Raw genomic sequence first — 21292 nt, forward strand, 5'->3', positions numbered from 1 at the left:
GGTCCAGCCTCAGATAAGGATGCCGTAGAAGATAAGGATGCTCTCTAAGGAGCAGTGGTCCTGAGGCCGTCCCATCAGGGGCAGAACCACACCGGCTCGCTCTCATCAGTGCTGTGTCAGGGGTCCGTGTTAAGGCCACTCACTGGGGAGCTGAGAGGCGGGTGGCAAAAGAACCAGGACAAGGAGAAACACAGATGGAAAGGCAGTAGCTGGCGATCAGAACATGGCTTCAGACAGCACGGCCACAGAAGCGGTCTAGCTACAAAGCCACGCGGTGCAATCTTGAAGCAAAACGTTATTGACTGTGTGGTTGTAACGTACCTTCAACTGCAGAACTCAGTTTTATGACACCTTGAATAAAAACAAAAAGTCGCAGTTATAGAGCGGACCCAAATTACTTTGCCAGGCTTCACACATGACACACATGCTTCTAATCTGGATTGTTGCTGTGGTGGTGCTTGTTGTTGGCTTTTTGAGAATTTAAGTAAACAAACATCAACGTCAAAAACGAAGTGGTTTTCAGTCATTGATTAAGCTTCATGAGTGTCTGCATCTCCCACTAGTATCACTCGGGAGCATTTTTCACTAAATAAAGGATCGGCCATGTTTTGGAATGAAACAAAGGCCAAGTCTCAATAGTCTGACCGGCTATTTCCGTAGATAAGTCACACTGGATGAAGGATTGATAAAACTTCACTCAGAAGGACATCAGGGCCTAGTATTTCCTACTTACACTGCGCACAGAGATCATCTGACAGGTGTTGGGACAGGGCTTCTGTGGAAATATGTAACACGTGGTTAGAAACCATGGTGTGATCTGGCAGCTTCCTTCTCTGGGGTGGTTGGACCAGAGGCCATTTCTGGTCTCCTGTGTTCAGTGTTCCCATACCCTGCAGATCAGTGGAGGGGCTGAGCTTGTCAAATTGTTCATGAAGCAAACAGACACTACCCTTGACTGGATATCCACATGACTTTTTGGTGAACTGAAAGGTCAAAATACTAAACTAAAATAAATTAGACTTGGTCCAATAATTTTATATTGAAAGTTCATTTTCTTCCTTGTAAGTCATAAGTATAAACAATATTTCCCAAACTCTGTGTGATAGCCATGATACCTTAGGCTGAAAAAAAAAAAAAGTCTGCAGTTTCATTGGGTGGAAAGTCTGGTTCTCTTTCAAATGGGAGGAGTCTCAAATGAAAAATGGAAACAAAATGCTTTTCAACACTGGTAAACCAAACTGGTTATCAGCATGACCACCCACTGATTTTTAACAGATTCTATTCACAAAGAGACAAACTTGCTCTCTTTTATAACTTTCTGAAAAAAAAACTTTCTCTTAAGTTACCAGTTGAATTTCATCTTTCTGGTGGAACCAGTCATGTCTGTCAATGTTTAACAAGGGGAAAAATATGCCTGTATTATGTGTGTATATTATGGGTTTTACCAATATAAGTGATGTGTAGTACACAATCTACACATAATGATAAAATATACAGTCTTCTTTATTGCAGGTTCCATGTGGCCAACAGATACTCACAGAAGACTTTTGCCGATTTGGACCAAACCGTGGGATTCACAGCCAGCAAATCAATCATGATTTGACAAAAATAATGCTCTGAATTGCATCCCAATTTGTTCTTTTCCCAGTAAATTCATTATCATTATATCTTTTATGTGATCTTTTGAACTATTAAACTGTTCAACTTTTATAGAAATTATTTTGATTAAGTTAAAACTCTTTCCATGTCAGCACTATGAAAACACTCCCACTGTGGCCTACTTCAGGCTTCCAGCTTTGATGTCACTGGACGTGGCTTTGGGAAGAGAAGAATGATAGCAAAACCATCATGTAGTAAATATTTCACCACACAAGGATAGCAGATGGAAAGAACCCCAAGAGCACGGACAATAAAATGTAGTCAAACAATCAGGAAGTAAAGATTTTAAGGTATTTATCACCTTTGTTTTTAACATAATTATATTGGCAAGTTTGTCTAATTTAATTTGCAATCATGGGTGTGTTTAATAATGGACTTACAAAATTCCCGAAAATGTAGCAGTTGGCTCTTGCAACCTGGTATGAACCAGGTCTGACACACCATGACCGTAACTGATGTTTCTATCCACTCATGCCTGGAGAAGAGAATCTTGACCTTCAGAATACTTTGAGTTATTCACAAAAGGAGTTATAATTTAACTGAACGAGCCAAATATGAATAAGCTGAGCATTTACCATGATTTTGCCTATAATTTCACAACCTCTGAAACCTGTCATATGCAAAAATATACTCTATATAGATCACCTTGGAAATAACAGTCATTGAGCATCAACTAGGAGCACACGCTAAATGGGCTTGGCATTCTTTTGGTCAGGCAACCATTCCAAGAGGTATGAGTCATTGGCATAGGAAGCCATGATTCTGTCTTTTTCGAACAGTAGAAGCTTTATGCAGGAAACCATCAGAGTACTGATTTTTTTTAATCCATGTTTATTTTTGTGCATAACCATGGGTGTCAGCAACTGTCAGTCAAGTGAAAGGACATCAGTGTGACCTAATCAGTGTGTGGAAACACACTTGATGCAAAGAAAGCAAGGAAGTCTAAAGAATTTCTTATGGGAGATGTGGTGGTGGTGGATGAGAGCTCAGGAATGTATTTATAGAGTGAGGGGAAAAAGATCTATTAAAAAACAAAAGCTTGACTTTAGAACTCTGATTATAAACATAATTTTAAATAGACACATGAGTTATTTGTTCCTCCATGTGAATTTCATTTTTTAAACCCCAAGTCCAGGTTTCCCCTATAGCAAGATAGGCTTTCATATTGCAAGGTAACTATGTTATAGTGAAAATCTAGAATTCGCTAAATCTGGTTAGGGTGCTAATATTAACATTATACAAAAACTTATAGAATGAAAAGGTATTTCCTTTATCTTAAAATAGAAATATTTAAAAAAAATGACTATTTAAGAAATGATTGATGTTGGTGCTGAAAAGCTACACGTAGCACTGCTGACTTCTAGGACATACAACAGACATTATCTGGTGACTGGCTGACGTTGACATTGCCTGGAATTCAGGGTAAGCTGTAACACACATATAAATATATATGCACACATGGACCCTCCCGTCCTCCTCCACATTTAATTCTTTATAGTCTTCCGAAATGTTTTTTCCACCTAATGACTCACTTAAATTGATCGAAAGTAATTCTTAGGAGAAAGTGACAGGTTAAAATAATTCATGCCAAAGTGTGAGTGACTGGGGCTCACTAAAACCCTCCAATGACATCTCACTGTTTTTGAAATACGAGTTGAATTTTTAGCTCTGGGCATCGAGGCCCTATGGGATGTATTCCTGCTTATTTTCTTACTTCTTTTACTTCATTTCAGGTGACTTCCTCCCTCACTCAAATGTGTTAACCACTTCAATTTTCTCTCTGTGCTTTGCAGAGCTAATTCCTTTTTGCCCGCTGCTCTATGCTTCCCCCACCCCGGCACTTGCTGCTCCCTCCCTCCCAAACCACTGGATCTCCCCACAGCTAACTCTCTTCATTCAGCTGTTACTTCAAACGTCACTTTCTCGAAGAGTCCTTTCTTGATTACTGTACTTAGAGCAGACCCAGTAAGAGCTCACTGGTCCGTTTCTCTCTCTTTTTCAGAGACGTCACTTTGCTGACAAAGGTCTGTCTAGTCAAAGCTATGGTTTTTCCAGTAGTCATGTATGGATGTGAAAGTTGGACCATAAAAAAGGCTGAGTGCCAAAGAATTGATGCTTTCGAACTGTGGTGCTGGAGAAGACTCTTAAGAAATCCTTGGACAGCAAGGAGATCAAACCAGTCAATCCTAAAGGAAATCAACCCTGAACATTCATTGGAAAGACTGTTGCTGAAGCTGAAGCTCCAATACTATGGCCACCTGATGTGAAGAGCCGACTCATTAGAAAAAACGCTGATGCTGGGAAAGATTGAAGGCAGGAAGAGAAGGGGACGACAGAGGATGAGATGGAGGATTGCATCACCGACTCAGTGGACAAGAATTTGAACACGCTCTGGGACATAGTGGAGGAGAGGGAAGTGTAGCGTGTTACAGTCCCTGGGGTTGCAAAGAGCTGGACACAAGTTAGCGACTGAACAACAACAACATTACTACTTAAAATTATCTTTTTGGTTTATTATTTGGTTCTTTGTTCTGGGGTGTCTTCCTCATTACAACACCAGCAGAAAGAAAGCAGGAATCTGGTCTTTTTTGCTTGCTGCTGTAACTCCGTTAATTAGAACAGTGCCTGGCATACAGTAATTACTTAAAATATTTATCAAATGAATAAGCGATCATTCCCAAGTGTTTCCAGGTGTCAGAAAAGAAAATCTGATCTGTCCTAGCAAGTATAATTCAACAGTGGATATCACTGAGCAGAATACTAGATTTTATTACTTTGACCAATGACTATTTCTATTCAGAGACTGGTCTTCATGGAGGTTAATGAACACTGATGTGTGGAGTGAATATATATAAGTTACGGTAGAGATTTAGGCTTCAGGATTACAATGTAAAAAAGTCCCAAAGAAGTAAGTTTATCAATGTTAGGGCTAGGGTTGGAAAAAAAGATTATGCTCTAAGTAGACTTCCAGGAATATTAGCTTACTGATTTTATATCCAAATATCTCTAGAATCTGTAGTTTCGTGCCTTTTCTATCATTATGCTCAGTCACTCAGTCGTGTTCGACTCTTTGAGACCCGATGAACTGTAGCCCGCCAGGCTCCTCTGTCCATGGGATTTCCCAGGCAAGAATACTGGAGCGGGTAACCTTTCCCTTCTCCAGGGGATCTTCCCAACCCAGGGACTGAACCCAGGTCTCCCTCATTGCAGGTGGATTCTTTACCATATGAGCCACCAGGGAAGTCCAACCCTGGGCCAAATTGTTACAGTAATGTTCACATAAATCTATACGATAAGGTATATATAGAGAAAGAGGAGCTAAGAAAGAACCATTCAGTTTTTAATAACCTCCTTCCAATGCATTCTTATACTGCAGCTGGAGCAATCTTTTCAAAAGGCAAGTCCAATTATGTAATATCCCTTACCTTTTAAAAATCTTCAGTGGTGCTTCATTATTTTTAAGATGAAAGTCTTTATTCGAAAGCCTTAACATGATTTGCAAAGCCCTGCATGATGTCACCCAGAGTGGAATAAAAATGGTCACAAATCCTTCGTACACCCCCCATAGAGAGACGTGGTTTATGTCCCCTTGCTTGAATGAGGGCAGCTCTGAAACTGCTTTGACCATTGAAGTACAGGGTCAGTGACATCCTCCTCATGTTTGTGCCCAGGCTTTATGAAACAGGCAGTCTCTTTTTTCTGTCTCTTGGAGCCCTCGCTCTGGAAACCCTGATGGACCAGGTTGGAAGCCCTTGGGCTGTCCTGATGGAAAGTCCAGGTGGAGACATTCTGGCAAACAGCATCCACTGAGGGAAGAAGCTACAAGGCCTTGAGAAGACTGCTGGTGAAAGCTGGGAGGAGAGGGGAAAATGGTCACTGTCCCTCCCAGACTGGGAGACTGGAGGAAGACAACTCTTCTGATGTAGACGGAACGCTTGGCAACACGGGGGTAACATGGAAACCACAAATATCCCCGATGAATGTATAGATTTTAGTAAGCAGATTTCCCGGGAGAATGCTTAAAGTACCAGCTGGCTCTTTAAAAAGTTGCATATGATAAAATACAGATAAAGATGAGGTTTTTTTTTTTAAGGACCTGTTCAGTTTTCAAGCAAAATTTAGAAAAAAATAGAGCTAGTACTTGTTGGTTTAAAAAAGATGAAAGGGTTTCACATTCCTAATCTTTTCAAAGGCAAAAGGCTCTCAACCTAGAAATTGATTGATATTGGAGAACATATCAAGGGGGTGGCCAGAAGAACCTTTTTTACAACTTCAGAAAGACTTCAGTATATGCCTCTCAAAGCTTCTCGAAGAGACACAAACGCTTCTAAGAATCCTCAGGGTGTGGTCCCCACAGCACCCTGACTCTGAGCCCAGGCCAAAGCAGGGACTGTCTTGAGGAGAACTGAGGATGTATGCTTTGTCTAACAGAGTGAAGTCTAATAAGATTCATAGGAAGGAAGTCTAATAAGATTTATAACTTAGAAGGTGAATCCAAGCATTTTCAGGGTGGTGGCCAGAACTGCTGAGAGTCTGAGAGCAGGACTGGGCCCCCCAAGTTAAGGAACCAGCAGGATATGGATTTCAGAACTGCTGGATGCCAGTGATGGCTCTGTGCCTCTTGTCCCCACTCTTTGAATGAACATGCTCAATGCATTGATCTCACCCCTGTGTTATCAGTATATGCTAGGTGTGTGTTTGGTGGGGCTATGATATACGTTTCATTTCAGTTCACAAGTCTTTATATTGAGAGAAACTGTATCAGAGAACTACATCAAAGATGCCTTATCAGCACTTGACCCTTACTTATTTTATTATTTTTTAAAAACTAATTTATGTATTTATTTACTGGCCGCACCCCAAGGCATGTGGGATCTTAGTTCCTTGACCAGGGATTGAACTCGAGACCCCTGCATTGAAAGCACAGAGTTTTAATCACTGGACCACTAGGGAAGTCCCTTGATCATTATTTAGATGGTCAGAATCTGGACCTCAAACTTGAACTTCATGCCCTAAGGAGATGACATTTCTGGATGGCTTTAGGAATGAGGATATTTTGCCTACAGGGGAATGTAAATAGTTTGCGTCTGATGGTGAACCACGGCTGACTAAAGATGACCACAAATTATTTGAAAGCGTTCACACTGAGAACAGTTGTTTTCCTTGACCCAGGTGGGTCCTGTGACTGTTCTGACAATACAATACCTTGGAAATGATGCTATCTGGCCAGACCTTAATACTTCCTGTCTCCTGGGCACTCTCTCTGGGAGCCCTGAGCTGCCACGTCAGACGCCTTGAAGCTGCAGTATTGTAGTATTGAGCACTTACGGGTGCTCAACAGCCTCAGCTGAGCACACTCTTCCAGACACTGAAACCAAGGTAGCAGTGTTAGTCACTCAGTTGTGTCTGACTCTATGAACTGTAGCCCTCCAGGCTCCTCTATCCCTGGGATTCTCCAGGGAAGAATCCTGGAGTGGAAAGCGCATCCCCTTCTCCCAAGGATCTTCCTGACCCAGGGATCGAACCCAGCAGGCAGATTCTTTACCACCTGAGCTACAAGGAAGATCCTGAAACCAAGGTACCAGTTGAATAATTCCATCCTGGATCTCCTAGACAGCCCAACCTCCAGTTGAATGTGAAACAGAAGAATCACCCAGGTGAAACCCATGTAAGTTCATGTCCCATGAGATTGTAGGATAAAAATAAAGGGGTTGTTTATCAGCTCCTTTGCTATACTTTACAGTCATAGCAACAGGTAACTGAACTTGAGCTCCAATTCTCTGACCTTACCTGGCATCTCAGCCCCTAATAATATGTACTCTGGTCACACCACCCTTCCAGTTCTTTGAATATTAACATGTGCATTCCCTCACTCTTCTTGATCTTTCAGCTCTTAGCTTATGAGGATTTTCTCAGGGAGCTTCACCCTGACCCTCTAAAATTAGTTCCTTTGTTATAGCAGATTCTCCTGCAAGAACTGTGTTCCTTTCAGAGCAGTTATCTCTGTAATTATTTCATGAATGCCAGCCTCCACTTCTAGACTGTGAGCAAGCCTCTTTGATCATCACTGATTTTCAGAGTCCAGCAGTATGTATACACATAAGCACTGAATAAATGTTTAAGCAGATGAACAGAATTATTTGATGCAGCAGATAAAGACTCACTACTCACCAGCACCTTTAATAACTGTGTCACTATTCTTCCTGCAAGACGATGCTGTGAAAGTGCTGCACTCAGTATGCCAGCAAATTTGGAAAACTCAGCAGTGGCCACAGGACTGGAAAAGATCAGTTTTCATTTCAAAGAAAGGCAATGCCAAGAATGCTCAAACTACAGCACAATTGCACTCATCTCACACGCCAGTAAAGTAATGCTTAAAATTCTCCAAGCCAGGCTTCAGCAATACGTGAACTGTGAACTTCCAGATGTTCAAGCTGGTTTTAGAAAAGGCAGAGGAACCAGAGATCAAATTGCCAACATCCGCTGGATCATGGAAAAAGCAAGAGTTCCAGAAAAACATCTATTTCTGCTTTATTGACTATGCCAAAGCCTTTGACTGTGTGGATCACAATAAACTGTGGAAAATTCTTCAAGAGATGGGAATACCAGACCACCTGACCTGCCTCTTGAGAAACCTGTATGCAGGTCAGGAAGCAACAGTTAGGACTGGACATGGAACAACAGACTGGTTCCAAATAGGAAAAGGAGTACATCAAGGCTGTACATTGTCACCCTGCTTATTTAACCTATATGCAGAGTACATCATGAGGAACACTGGGCTGGAGGAAACACAAGCTGGAATCCAGATTGCCGGGAGAAATCTCAATAACCTCAGATATGCAGATGACACCACCCTTACGGTAGAAAGTGAAGAAGAACTAAAGAGCCTCTTGATGAAAGTGAAAGAGGGGAGTGAAAAAGTTGGCTTAAAGCTCAATAGTCAGAAAACTAAGATCATGGCATCCGGTCCCATCACCTCATGGCAAATAGATGGGGAAACAGTGGAAACAGTGGCTGACTTTATTTTTCGAGGCTCCAAAATCACTGCAGATGGTGATTGCAGCAATGAAATTAAAAGACACTTACCCCTTGGAAGGAAAGTTATGACCAACCTAGATAGCATATTAAAAAGCAGAGACATTACTTTGTCAACAAAGGTCTGTCTAGTCAAGGCTATGGTTTTTCCAGTGGTCATGTATGGATGTAAGATTTCGACTATAAAGAAAGCTGAAAGCAGAAGAATTGATGCTTTTGAACTGTGGTGTTGGAGAAGACTCTTGAGAGTCCCTTGGACTGCAAGGAGATCCAACCAGTCCATTCTAAAGGAGATCAGTCCTGGGTGTTCATTGGAGGGACTAATGTTGAAGCTGAAACTCCAGTACTTTGGCCACCTGATGTGAAGAGCCGACACATTTGAAAAGACCCTGATGCTGGAAAGATTGAGGGCAGGAGAAGGGGATGACAGAGGATAAGATGGTTGGATGGCATCACCGACTCGATGGACATGGGTTTGGGTGGACTCCGGGAGTTGATGATGGACAGGGAGGCCTGGTGTGCTGCGGTTCATGAGGTCGCAGAGTTGGACATGACTGAGTGACTGAACTGAACTGATTCTTTCTCATACATTGTGGACTTTTGGATTCAAAGCCATTGTTACTGGTGAAAGCTAAGTCACTTTAGTCGTGTCCGACCCTTCTCGACGCTATGGACTGTAGCCCGTCTAGCTCTTCTGTCCATAGGCATTCTCCAGGCAAGAATACTGGAGTGGGTTGCCATGCCTTCCTCCAGGGGATCTTCCCAACCCAGGATCTAACCCACATCTCTTATGTCTCCTGCACTGGCAGGTGGGTTCTTTACCACTAGTGCCACTTGGGAAGCCCAGTGTGACTTAATACCTGTCTGTGACAGCAGCTCAGTACAAATGAAGTTGCTGAAGTTCCTTTTGGTCATCTCTGTGCAAAGAAAAGGAAGTTGAAGATTGCTTCTGGGTGTGTGGGGGCATAGGAGAGCAGAGGAAAAGAAAACACGCAATCAGTGTTCTCACATTTATGTTTTTGCTGGAAATTGGGGAGCTCTCCTGAGAACCGAAAGGATGTTAACTCAACTTTCTAAATGATTTCTAAATTTAAGTTTTGAAATAATTTCTTACTTGATTGTGAGCTCTTCTCTGCTTTACCTTTTCATCCAAAACTGTGGCCAGAAAAATAATGGGAGGGCTGATGTCTGGGTAAAAGATTCTATATCTTCTATTACCTCTGCTTGCAAGACTATTTTCTGAATATCTAGTTTGCAGTCTACTGTTTTTTTCTTTTTTAAAATGTATTTCCCTACTTATTGAGTCTTGTGCATGTGGGAAATAGATGGATCCATTGGAAACTGTCTTCTTTAAAAAGCTTCTGCTGTTTCCTTAAGTCCTCTGTCATTTTTGCTGTATGTGAAATAAATATCCTATAAATGTCCTTAAAATGTCTATTTCATAATTTTAAAAGACTTTTCCTTTGCCTTGTACAGTTCTCTTAACAGCAGTCCTCAAATGGGCTGGTGTACAATATACTTTTTTAGTTTTATTTTTTATTGTTTAATGTTGGCTGAACTGCACAGCTTGTGGGATCTTTGTTCCTGGACCAGGGATCAAACTGGGTCCACAGCAGTGAAAGCCGGAGTCTTAACCACTGGATTGCCAGGGAATTCCCATCAATTTCTCTTTTTATTTCATATTGGAGTTCCCCAATGGTTCAGCTGGTAAAGAGTTCACCTGCAATGTAGGAGATGTAGGTTCCATTCCTGAGTGGGTAAGATCCTCTGGAGGAGGAAAGGGAAATCCACTCTAGTATTCTTGCCTGAAAAAGCCCTTAGACAGAGGAACCTGGAGGGCTCAAAGGGTCTCAAGAGTTGGACCGGACTGAGTACTCCAAAAGATAGACAATTAACAATGCTGTCATAGTTTCAGGTGGACAGCAAATGGACTCAGCCATATCTATACATGCATCTATTCTCTCCCAAACTCTCCTCCTATCCAGGCTGCCACATAACATTGAGCAGAGTTCCCTATGCTGCATACCTACAATATATATATATTTTAATGAGGGTTTAGTAGGGCTCCAATAAATTGCCAACATCCGTTGGATCATCAAAAAAGCTAGAGAATTCCAGAAAAACATCTACTTCTGTTTTATTGACTATGCTAAAATGCTAAAGCTGAAACTCCAATACTTTGGCCACTTCATGCGACAAGTTGACTCACTGGAAAAGAGTCTGATGCTAGGAGGGATTGGGGGTGGGAGGAGACGGGGACGACAGAGAATGAGATGGCTGGATGGCATCACCGACTCGATGGAGGTGAGTTTGAGTGAACTCTGGGAGTTGGTGATGGACAGGGACGCCTGGCGTGCTGTTATTCATGGGGTCGCAAAGAGTCGGACACGGCTGAGCGACTGAACTGAACTGAACTGAAAGCCTTTGACTGTGTGGATCACAATAAACTGGAAAATTCTTAAAGAGATGCGTCAGACCACCTGACCTGCCTCCTGAGAAATCTGTATTCAGGTCAAGAAGCAACAGTTAGAACTGCACATGGAACAACAAACTGGTTCCAAATCTGGAAAGGAGTATGTTAAAGCTGTATATTGTCACCCTGCTTATTTAACTTATATGCAGAGTACATCATGAGAAATGCTGAACTGGATGAAGCACAAGCTGGAATCAAGATTGCCGGGAGAAACAGCAGTAACCTCAGATATGCAGATGACACTACACTTAGGGCAGAAAGCGAAGAGGAACTAAAGAGCCTCTTGATGAAAGTGAAAGAGGAGAGTGAAAAAGTTGGCTTAAAGCTCAACATTCAGAAAACTAAGATCATGGCATCTGGTCCCATCACTTCATGAGAAATAGATGGGGAAACAATGGAAACAATGAGAGACTTTATTTTGGGGGCTCCAGATCACTGCAGATGGTGACAGCAGCCATGAAATTAAAAGAAACTTGCTCCTCGGAAGAAAAGTTATGACCAGCCTAGACAGGGTATTAGTCAAGGCTATGGTTTTTCCAGTGGTCATGTATGGATGTGAGAGTTGGACTGTGAAGAAAGCTGATCGCTGAAGAATTGATGCTTTTGAACTGTGGTGCTGGAGAAGATGCTTGAGAGTCCCTTGGACTGCAAGGAGATCCAACCAGTCCATTCTAGAGGAGATCAATCCTGGGTGTTCATTGGAAGGACTGGTGCTAAAGCTGAAACTCCAATACTTTGGTCACCTCATGCGACGAGTTGACTCACTGGAAAAGACTCTGGGAGGGATTGGGGGCAGGAGGAGACGGGGACGATAGAGAATGAGATGGCTGGATGGCATCACTGACTTGATGGACATGAGTTTGAGTGAACTCCGGGAGTTGGTGATGGACAGGGAGGCCTGGCATGCTGTGATTCATGGGGTCGCAAAGAGTTGGACACGACTGAGCGACTGAACTGAACTGAACTGAGACAGCGTATTAAAAAGCAGAGACATTACTTTGCCAACAAAGGTCCGTCTTCAAATCTATAGTTTTTCCAGTAGTCATGTATGGATGTGAGAGTTGGAGTATAAAGAAAGCTAAGTGCCGAAGAATTGATGCTTTTGAACTGTGGTGTTGGAGAAGATTCTTGAGTCCCTTGGATTGCAAGCAGATCCAACTAGTCAATCCAAAAGGAAATCAGCCCTGAATATTCATTGGAAGGACTGATGCTGAAGCTGAAACTTCAGTACTTTGGCCACCTGATGTGAAGAACTGATTCATTGGAAAAGACCCTGATGCTGGGAAAGATTGAAAGCCAGAGGAGAAGGGGAGGACAGAGGATGAGATGGTTGGATGGCATCACTGACTCAATGGACATGAGTTTGAGTAAGCTCTGGGAGTTGGTGATGGACAGGGAAGGGAAGCCTGGCGTGCTGCAGTCCATGGGATCGCAAAGAGTTGGACACGACTGAGCAACAGAACTGAAAACTGAATCAGATTTCCGTGTACAAATACTATTCATAATATAATTTAAAAGAAAACACCCCCTAAATGGCAGGGCTACTATGTAGACAGACATATTCCTGATCATCTGAGAGCGGCCACAAACTCTGGGACGTCGCCCATGTCCACGGCTCTGGTTTGTATCCCCATCCCTGCGCGCACAATACTGTACTTGTCCCTTTTGAACATGTAACAGATTAAAGAGCTGGGCAGGAGGCAGATGCAGAAACACCTTTGATCTTTCATCCTTGGGGGTTAAGGGAGGGCAGACACCTGGCGGCTGCTGAGCCGGAAACAAAACACAGGCGGGATTGGAGTTACCTTCAAGGGAGCCGCAGCTCCGCGGAGGAGGCAGCTGCACGCGCCTCGTGGGCGCGAGGGGAGGAGGGCCAGTGTTGGGCTGAGGACGCTAGAGCCCCAGCGAGTTGAAATCCGGCTAGCTGGGGGCTGCTTACATTCCTTAGGCAGAGGATTGCGAAGATCAGGCAGCTGCATTGAGCAAAAAATTGAAGTCATTCTTTTGCAAATAGTATTGCAAAACGTTCAGCTGTGAGCAATTGCTGAAAGGCAATTTTGATGGCAATTCAGGAAGCTTTCAAAGAAAGGATGTTTTTCAACTTTTTTTTTTTTTTTCCTTAGCTAAACTCTCTTTATTAGGGATTTCACCTTTGCAACAGGATGCTGTGAAGGGTCTCAGCCAAAACAGGATCTGGAGCATTTCCTGTGATCTTTGGTGAAATCGCATTGCCCCCTGGCGTTTGCGTGCTGTTCTACAGCATCACACTGAATACCAATCAAGTCGTTCAAGGAGGCTGCTTCCAGTCTTTCCCGAGGTTCGAGAACATAGCCATGGTTTGACAAGACAAGGAATGAAAATTAAAAATTGAGATTCTTAGGACTTCCCTGGTGGTCCAGTGGCTAAGATTCTGTGCTCCTATTGCAGGAGGCTGGGATTTGGTCCCTGGGCTTCCGTCTATGGGGTCACACAGAGTCGGGCACGACTGAAGTGATTTAGCAGCAGCAGCAGCAGCAGGGAACTAGATCCCACAAGCTGCAATTAAGACCAGCACAGCCAAATAAATAGCTAAATAAAAAAATAAAATTCAGATTCTTTTCTTCTGTACCCTCTGCAGCATCTTCTGAGATTTTCAAGTGGCTCTTGAAAGAAATTTATCAGATGATAATCTGTCACTTTTTTTTTGTATGTAAATTTTCATGTGAGTGACCGTTTCACACCCATTTTTTTTCAGAACGAACTCAACTATCTCCTGTGTTGTAAAGCCTTTCCTGGAATCTGCTCCCTGTTTTGTACAAACCTGAACTTTCCCACCTTTCTCTGCCTTCATGTTTCTTTCCCTGATGGAAACTTGAAATCGAGGATCACACCTGATTTCTGTTTGTATTCACTATGACTAGCAAGGTCCCTGGCAGACAGTATATGTCAACAAGAAGTGTGCTGTTTTGTTGGTTGCATGTAACAATGCTGCTCACAAAAGGATCAATTCCACTTCCTAATCAACAGCAACTGATTATCACTATGCCCACAGAGTTGGAGGAAGGAGAGCGGTCCTTGTATGGGACACGGGGGGTCCTTAAGCACCCTGAAACTGCACAGGCACAGTGTCCAATTGTGGAGGAGAATGGTTACCTAAGAGTAGAATGTCTCTGCCTCTAATAATCTATAAAAAGTCATTCAAACTTCTGTTTCTTCCCCCGATGAACCTCTGCTCTAGAAAGATCATGAGCATATTCATTGTCACCAATTTAATAAGTTTCTTTGGGGCAGACATTTCTAGGAGTAATTGTAAAGTTTCTGAATGATGTTTTTGAAGATGCAGAGGCATGTTGACTGAGGCCATTGTCTGTCCCTGAACTGAGGGACAATGAACAGATCTGGGGTCTAGGGCAGGTTATGAGTATTGAGGGGCAGTCTATTTAAAGGAATAGGAACTGTGAATCAAGGATGCCTCTACTTGAGTATGATGTATACACAGATGTCACCTTAGGGCAGAGAAATGATCAGATCTGAAGATTCTATTATATTAGGATGGGTGGAGAGGGTGATCCTATTAGCAAGACTGCTTTTTGGGTTATAATATTGTCATATTAATATTAATCCATAAAAGCTTCTTGAAGTCATTTATTATGCTTTTATTTAGTTAAAATAAAAAAATTTCAAGGAAGGAGGCCCTTGTAACAGAGGCACAATTCATGGTTGTTAAAAGCTTGATTTTTTTTTTTTAATTATTACATGCTAGTGACTTTACTTTTTATTGCTTTTGGCCTCACTCCGAAGCTTGCAGGATCCCCTGACCAGGGATGGAACCCAGCTCCCCGACCCAGTGGAAACATGGAGTCCTTACCACTGGACTGCCACGGAATTCCCAAGAGCTTGAATTTTGGAATCAATCTGAATAGGTACAAATATTGACTGGGTCACTGACCAGCCACTTGACCTGGGAAAAGTCTCTAAACTTTTCTATGTCTCAGTTTCCTCAATGATCAAAACGAGGCTGGCGCTGGTAAACATCTCCAGTGTTTACTGCTGAAGAGGACCATGTGAGTTGCCCATTATGAGCAGCTAAGGGGAGATTAAAAAAAAAATCTTACTGTTGAAGAAATCCATACTATGAGACATCATTCATGTCCTACTCTTTGCGGCCCTGTGGACTCTAGCCCACCAGGCTCCTCTCTCCATGGTATTCTCCAGACAAGTATACTGGAGTGGATCAGGAAGATCAGTGGATCCTTTTCCAGAGGATCTTCCTGACCCAGGGATTGGTCCTAGGTCTCCTGCATTACAGGCAGATTCTTAACCATTTGAGCCACCAGGGAAGCCCCTGAGACATCATTAAAACCCCCAAATACAAAGGAATATGCTAGGTAACAGAACTATAATAGAGCACAGCTAAGGGCTTCAGGCGGAAAAGGCAATGGCAAGCCACTCCAGTACTCTTGCCTAGAAAATCCCATGGATGGAGGAGCCTGGTGGGCTGTAGTCCGTGGGGTTGCTATGGGTCGGACACGACTGAGCGACTTCACTTTCACTTTTCACTTTCACACATTGGAGAAGGAGATGGCAACCCACTCCAGTGTTCTTGCCTGGAGAATCCCAGGGACGGGGGAGCCTGGTGGGCTTCCGTCTATGGGGTCACACAGAGTCGGACACGACTGAAGTGACTTAGCAGTAGCAGCAAGGGCTTCAGGAAATGGCAACCCACTCCACTGTTCTTGCCTGGAGAATCCCAGGGACGGGGGAGCCTGGTGGGCTTCCGTCTGTGGGGTCGCACAGAGTCGGACACGACTGAAGCGACTTAGCAGCAGCAGCAGCAGCAGCAAGGGCTTCAAGGTAGTTGCTCTGCACCACCTACTCTGTTACCAGGCAAACAGGTAGCATTAGTGACCCTGCTCAGCCATTGGTCAGTGCTGTGGTTGGCCCCACCCACAAACAAGCAACTGTCAATAGATGACCGTCAGTGGCCCATGGAGCCAAAGGTTGGTGGAGCAGTGCTTGTCAAGTGGAGAATCAGGTAAGAGGCAGATCCTCTCCTTCTCCCTGGGGGCCCACCAGTTCACCTGGCCTCGGGCCAATGGGTGAGCCGGGGGCCCAGGGAACAGGTCCCAGGGGGCTGGGTCCTGCAGGGCTCCAGAGCCCTCACCAGGGTCACCCGCTTGCCGAACCCAGGCCTTGAGGCAGCGGTGAACCTCTCCCCCAGCCCTGCCTCTGGGACCTAACGGCAGTGGCTGCCTGTATAGGTCACAGTGTGAGGGACCTGTCCCCGCTGTGCAGGCGACCTGAGAAGCCTGAGGGCCAGTTGGGTCCTGGGCTTCTGGCTGCCTCAGTGATAGTGGCTGGGCAGGCCCTGCGGAAGCCACCAGCTGAGCTCTGCCTCCTCTCAGCCAGGACTGGGCCTCAGAAGGGTAAAGTTGTATTTGGGGGCTGTGTCCTTTCTTGTCAGAACAGAGAATAACCTTTGTTTGGTGGAGGTTTACAGAAACATTGTTACCTGACCATGAAAGTGAGTGTCAGTCGCTCTGTGGTGTCGACTCTTTGTGACCCCATGGACTGTAGTCCTCCAGGCTCCTTTGTTCATGGAATTCTCCAGGCAAGAATACTGGAGTGGAGTGCCATTCCCTTCTCCAGGGGATCTTCCCGACCCAGGAATTGAACCCTGGTGTCCTGCATTGCAGGCGGATTTTATTTTTTTTTTATTGGAGGCTAATTATTTTACAATACTATATTGGTTGGTTTTGCCATACATTGACATGAATCAGCAGGCGGATTTTTTATCATCTGAGCCACCAGGGAAGCCCAGTAAGAGGGTATATAAGCCTCAAATTCGAACTTATACCTCCTTGAATGATATTTTCCTGTGAATTCCCACAGGCACCTGAATTAAAACTGTGTTATTTTTCCCCAGCTAATCTGTCTTTGGTCAGTTTAATTTGCAGGCCTCTAAGAACAGAGCATAAGAGGGTAGAGGGGAAATATTTCCTCCCTAACACATTCCTATATGACTTTGGCCAAATATCGTACTGTACTATGCTAAATCTCTACAAGGTACCTCAGAACTAGCTTGGCACCTTGCTTCAGAATAGCCTCAGTTTAAGGAGCTGTGGCAAACTTGAGTCCACCATAAGTGAGCAATAGAATGCCCCATGTAATATTTGATATGTTAGTATTTGTAGAGCATCTTTCAACAATGGCTGACAAATACAAGTTCTAGATAAGTGTTTGTTATTAATAGATAAAAATATTCACTTCATCATACAATCCTAATCTTTAAGACAAAGTCATGCAGACTAGTTCTAGGGTTCCAAGCCTGCTAGATACCTATTTTGTCTTGCACTGCATCTTTATAACCTTGCACATATGATGATGTAAACAGTGAATACTGTTAAGAAAGCTAAAATTTTAATTGTTGGAATAAGATAACCATTGTGAGTTCATTTTAGCTAACCCTTCTGTCTTCTCAAGTGTAACTGAGAATGTAATTTTTAAACGTGTGCAAGGCACATTCAGACTTACACAAAAGGGACCAGGGGGATTACTGGAGAGATAAATGGTGGTAATAACCACTAACAATGGTGCAAAATTATGCATCCTGGGGGAGCCTGGAAATGTATATTCTTTTTCAGGAGGAGATGAGACTTAGAAAATTGGGTCTCTAATGTGATTTCTAAAGGCAGATGATCATCAGTGAGCAAAATGGGGCTTCTGGGGAATTCCAGTGCATTCCAAGCAAACCTAGCAACTGATAGCTTCCTGGACAGCTGTTTCTCCCATCTATTCCCCCAATTCTTTTTGTTAGTTGTCAGCCAGATCTTTATGTGAATGTAACAGCCACTCTGCAGAAACAAATTTGTCTTAGAGGTTTTCATTTTCATCTGGCAAGTGATGTGCAAAAATTATGACTGTCATTCTCAAAGCCTACAGTGAAAATGCAAGGGTATAGTTTCTACAAATGCAATCAAGCATAACATTGTGTTAGGTTTAGGAGATATTTCTAAGTCATTTCTATTTCAAAGTCTCCAAATGGATAGGACAATTCTGCTTAAATTAACCATGTGTGCGTGCTAAGTTGTTTCAATCATGTCTGACTCTTTGTGACCCTATGGACTGTAGCCCGCCAGGCTCTTCTATCCATGGAATTCTCCAGGCAAGAATACTGGAGTGGGTTGCCATGCTCTTCTCCAGGGGATATTCCCGACCCAGGGATCAAACCTGCATTGGCAGGTGGGTTCTTTACCACTAGCACCACCTGGGACACCCTAGATTAACCATATCCTAAATTAATAATTGACAACTGTCAAGTAAGCGTGTGTGTGTGTGTACACGCACGTGTGTGTTCTCTCAGTTGTGTCTGATTCTTTCATGACCCCATGGACTGTAGCCCACCAAGTTCCTCTGTCCATGGAATTTTCCAGGCAGGAATAAAGCTTATTGGTCTATAAATCACCTAACATTAATTTTTCCATAACTAAGCACATTGAGATCAGTCTATTAGTTTTATGTTATTATTATTATTTTTAATCAAGCCTATCTATGTATGTATATATGTATGGCTGAGTCCCTTCACTATCCACCTGAAACTATCACAACATTGTTAATCGGCTATACCCAATACAAAATAAAAAGTTAAAAAAAAAGGAATATCTATGTATGGTGACAAAAGTTAACTAGACTTATTGAGGTGATAATTCTACAATATAAACAAACATTGAATTGCTATGCTATATATCTGAAACTAACATAATGTTAGCTGTCAATCATACTGCAAAAAAACAGTGACTCACTGGAAAAGACTCTGATGCTGGGAAAGGTTGGGGGCGGGAGGAGAAGGGGACGACGGAGAATGAGATGGCTGGATGGCATCACTGACTCTGTGGACATGAGTTTGAGTGAACTCCGGGAGTTGGTGATGGACAGGGAGGCCTGGCGTGCTGTGATTCATGGGGTCGCGGAGAGTCGGACACGACTGAGCGACTGAACTGAACTGAACTGAACTGAGATGGCTAAACTGTTTGACTCTTGTTTGAAACCATTTCCTTGCCTCCCATCACAGAGTTTTCAAAATCTTTCAGATGGTGAATGACATTCTGGGTTATTTGGCCCTCACTACAGAGTTGGACACGACTGAGCGACTGAACTGAACTGAACTGCTTCCTTTATCTTAGACCATGGGAATCCTCATCCTCTCTCTCCCCACTACTAATCTCTGTCTTCCAGTGACACTGGCTTTTTCACTAATAGTTAACTTTTTCTTCTCATTCCTGGCCTTTGCCCTTTGCTGTTCCCTCACCTGGAATTCAAGGAAGATTTCCTTGAGGCAAGGGCAGTGAATTTTCCCTGACCACACACTTCGCAGTTGATCTAGAATCTTAACACCTTTATTTCTGTCTTTATAGCACCTTGAAAGGGAGGTAAACAAATACATAAACATTACCACCCCTCCCGCCACCCAAACCTCAGATTAGCTGCTCCTTGAAATTGGGGTAGAGCCTGAGTCTGTGATATTGCTGTATCCTCAGGAGCAGCCCAGTGTGTGGCACACAGTAGGTGCTCAATAAATGCGTGATAAACATGGAAAGCAATTCTTAACCTTAGCTACTCTTAAACTGGTAGTTCATGCTTTCCTGCTTCACGGCTGTGCGTGCCTGTGTGCTCAGTTGCTACAGTCATGTCTGACACTTTGTGACCTCATGGGCTGTAGTCGACAAGGCTCCTTTGTCCTTGGGATTCTCCAGGCAAGAATACAAGGTGGGTTGCCATACCCCCATCCAGAGGTTCTACTCGACTCAGGGACTGAACCCGAGTCTCTTATCTCGTGCATTGGCAAGTGGGTTCTTTACCACTAATGGCCCCACTTGAGAAGCCCTTATTGGTATGTGGGGGGGGGAATGTAATTATAAGGTCCTTGTAAGTAAAAGGAACACAGGAGGGTCAGAGGTCGAGTGATGCAGAGTGAGGATTTGGCTGGCATTGGTGCCTCTGAAGATGGAGGAAGTAGCCACCAGCCAAGGAATATGGGTGGCTTCTAAGGGATGAAAAAGGAGAGAAATGGATGCTTCCACAGAGACGCCAGAGGGTACTCAGTATCCCTGCCTGCTGTCTTGATTTTAGCTCAGTGAATCCCCAGTCATACTTCCAGCCTCTCAGAGGTAATACATTTGAGCTAAGCCACCAAGTTTCTCATAATTTATTACAGCAGCTACAGGAAACTGGCACAGGCACCCTTTCTCAAGTCTTCACATTGAGGGTACCTTTGGGTGCTTCAGCTGATGGGTGCCCAACTAGGAGGATTTTCTGATTATATTACCTCCTTTTCATTTCATAAAATGGAAAGATGGCTTAAAAAATTAAGGATAATACTAATCATGTGAGCATAGAAAACACCATAATACAAAGGGTGACGTGCTTTGCTATAGTACTTTGTTAATCATTGTTAAACGCTTTACACGTTAAACAAACAGGGTGACGATCTTATCAGAGTTGATAAGAAATTGGCTCCCAAATTTAGAATTATCAAGAATAATGAAGAACATCTGCTTTTTAAAATGAGGAGCTGAGAGAATTCCCTGGCCACCCAATGGTTGGCGGGGAGTTGGGGTGGGGTGGGGAGTAGGTTCAATCCCTGGTGGGGAATTAAGATCCTGCAAGCTGTGTGGTATGGCCAGAAAAAAAAAAAAAAAAAAAGAGTAGAGTTCTAAATATATCAAGCTTTGAGAATATTAACTAATTATGTGAAGTCACTATAATGGAAATGTGCTTTTAGAAATACTGAAAATATTGAAGGTGCAGGTAGGAATTAAAAAATGACTTGTAGAACCTTATATAATATTTTCATAAGAAAAAACTTGAAACAACGCCAAAACACATAAGCAGAGCAAATGGTATTACCATAAGCAAAAATATGTAAGGTAACGATAAAAATGTCCAGAGAAGACAAATGACCAACCTATCATATGAAAAGAGAAATTCTGAACAAATAGCAGCTCTCTCCTAAGGAGTACAATGATTCTAAACCTTAAAGATGGATTTAAAATGTAATCACATTACAGGACACAATTATTGTCCATCCAAAATGTATGTGGTTCATAGTTATCAACTCTCCATTTCTTGATTCATAGGGAATAATCT

General features: G+C 43.1%; 1 protein-coding gene across 9 annotated transcripts in view; it reads right to left on the minus strand.

The window, feature by feature from the left end:
* Nucleotides 1–21292, minus strand: part of DLGAP1 (DLG associated protein 1) — a 533225-nt gene that overhangs the window by 84961 nt on the left and 426972 nt on the right. For 5 of the 9 annotated variants that reach the window (XM_055417159.2, XM_088833501.1, XM_088833498.1 and 2 more), the window contains one exon: nucleotides 322–351. The exons of the other annotated variants lie outside the window; for them this stretch is intronic. In XM_055417159.2, coding sequence (XP_055273134.1) covers nucleotides 322–351 — 30 coding nt within the window. The remainder of the gene's footprint in view (nucleotides 1–321; nucleotides 352–21292) is intronic. 9 annotated transcript variants of the gene reach the window in all.

This window comes from Moschus berezovskii, chromosome 28 (assembly GCF_049115385.1).
Source record: "Moschus berezovskii isolate FMDL1 chromosome 28, NW_MosBer_1.0, whole genome shotgun sequence".
In the NCBI taxonomy this organism is placed as follows: Eukaryota; Metazoa; Chordata; class Mammalia; order Artiodactyla; family Moschidae; genus Moschus; species Moschus berezovskii.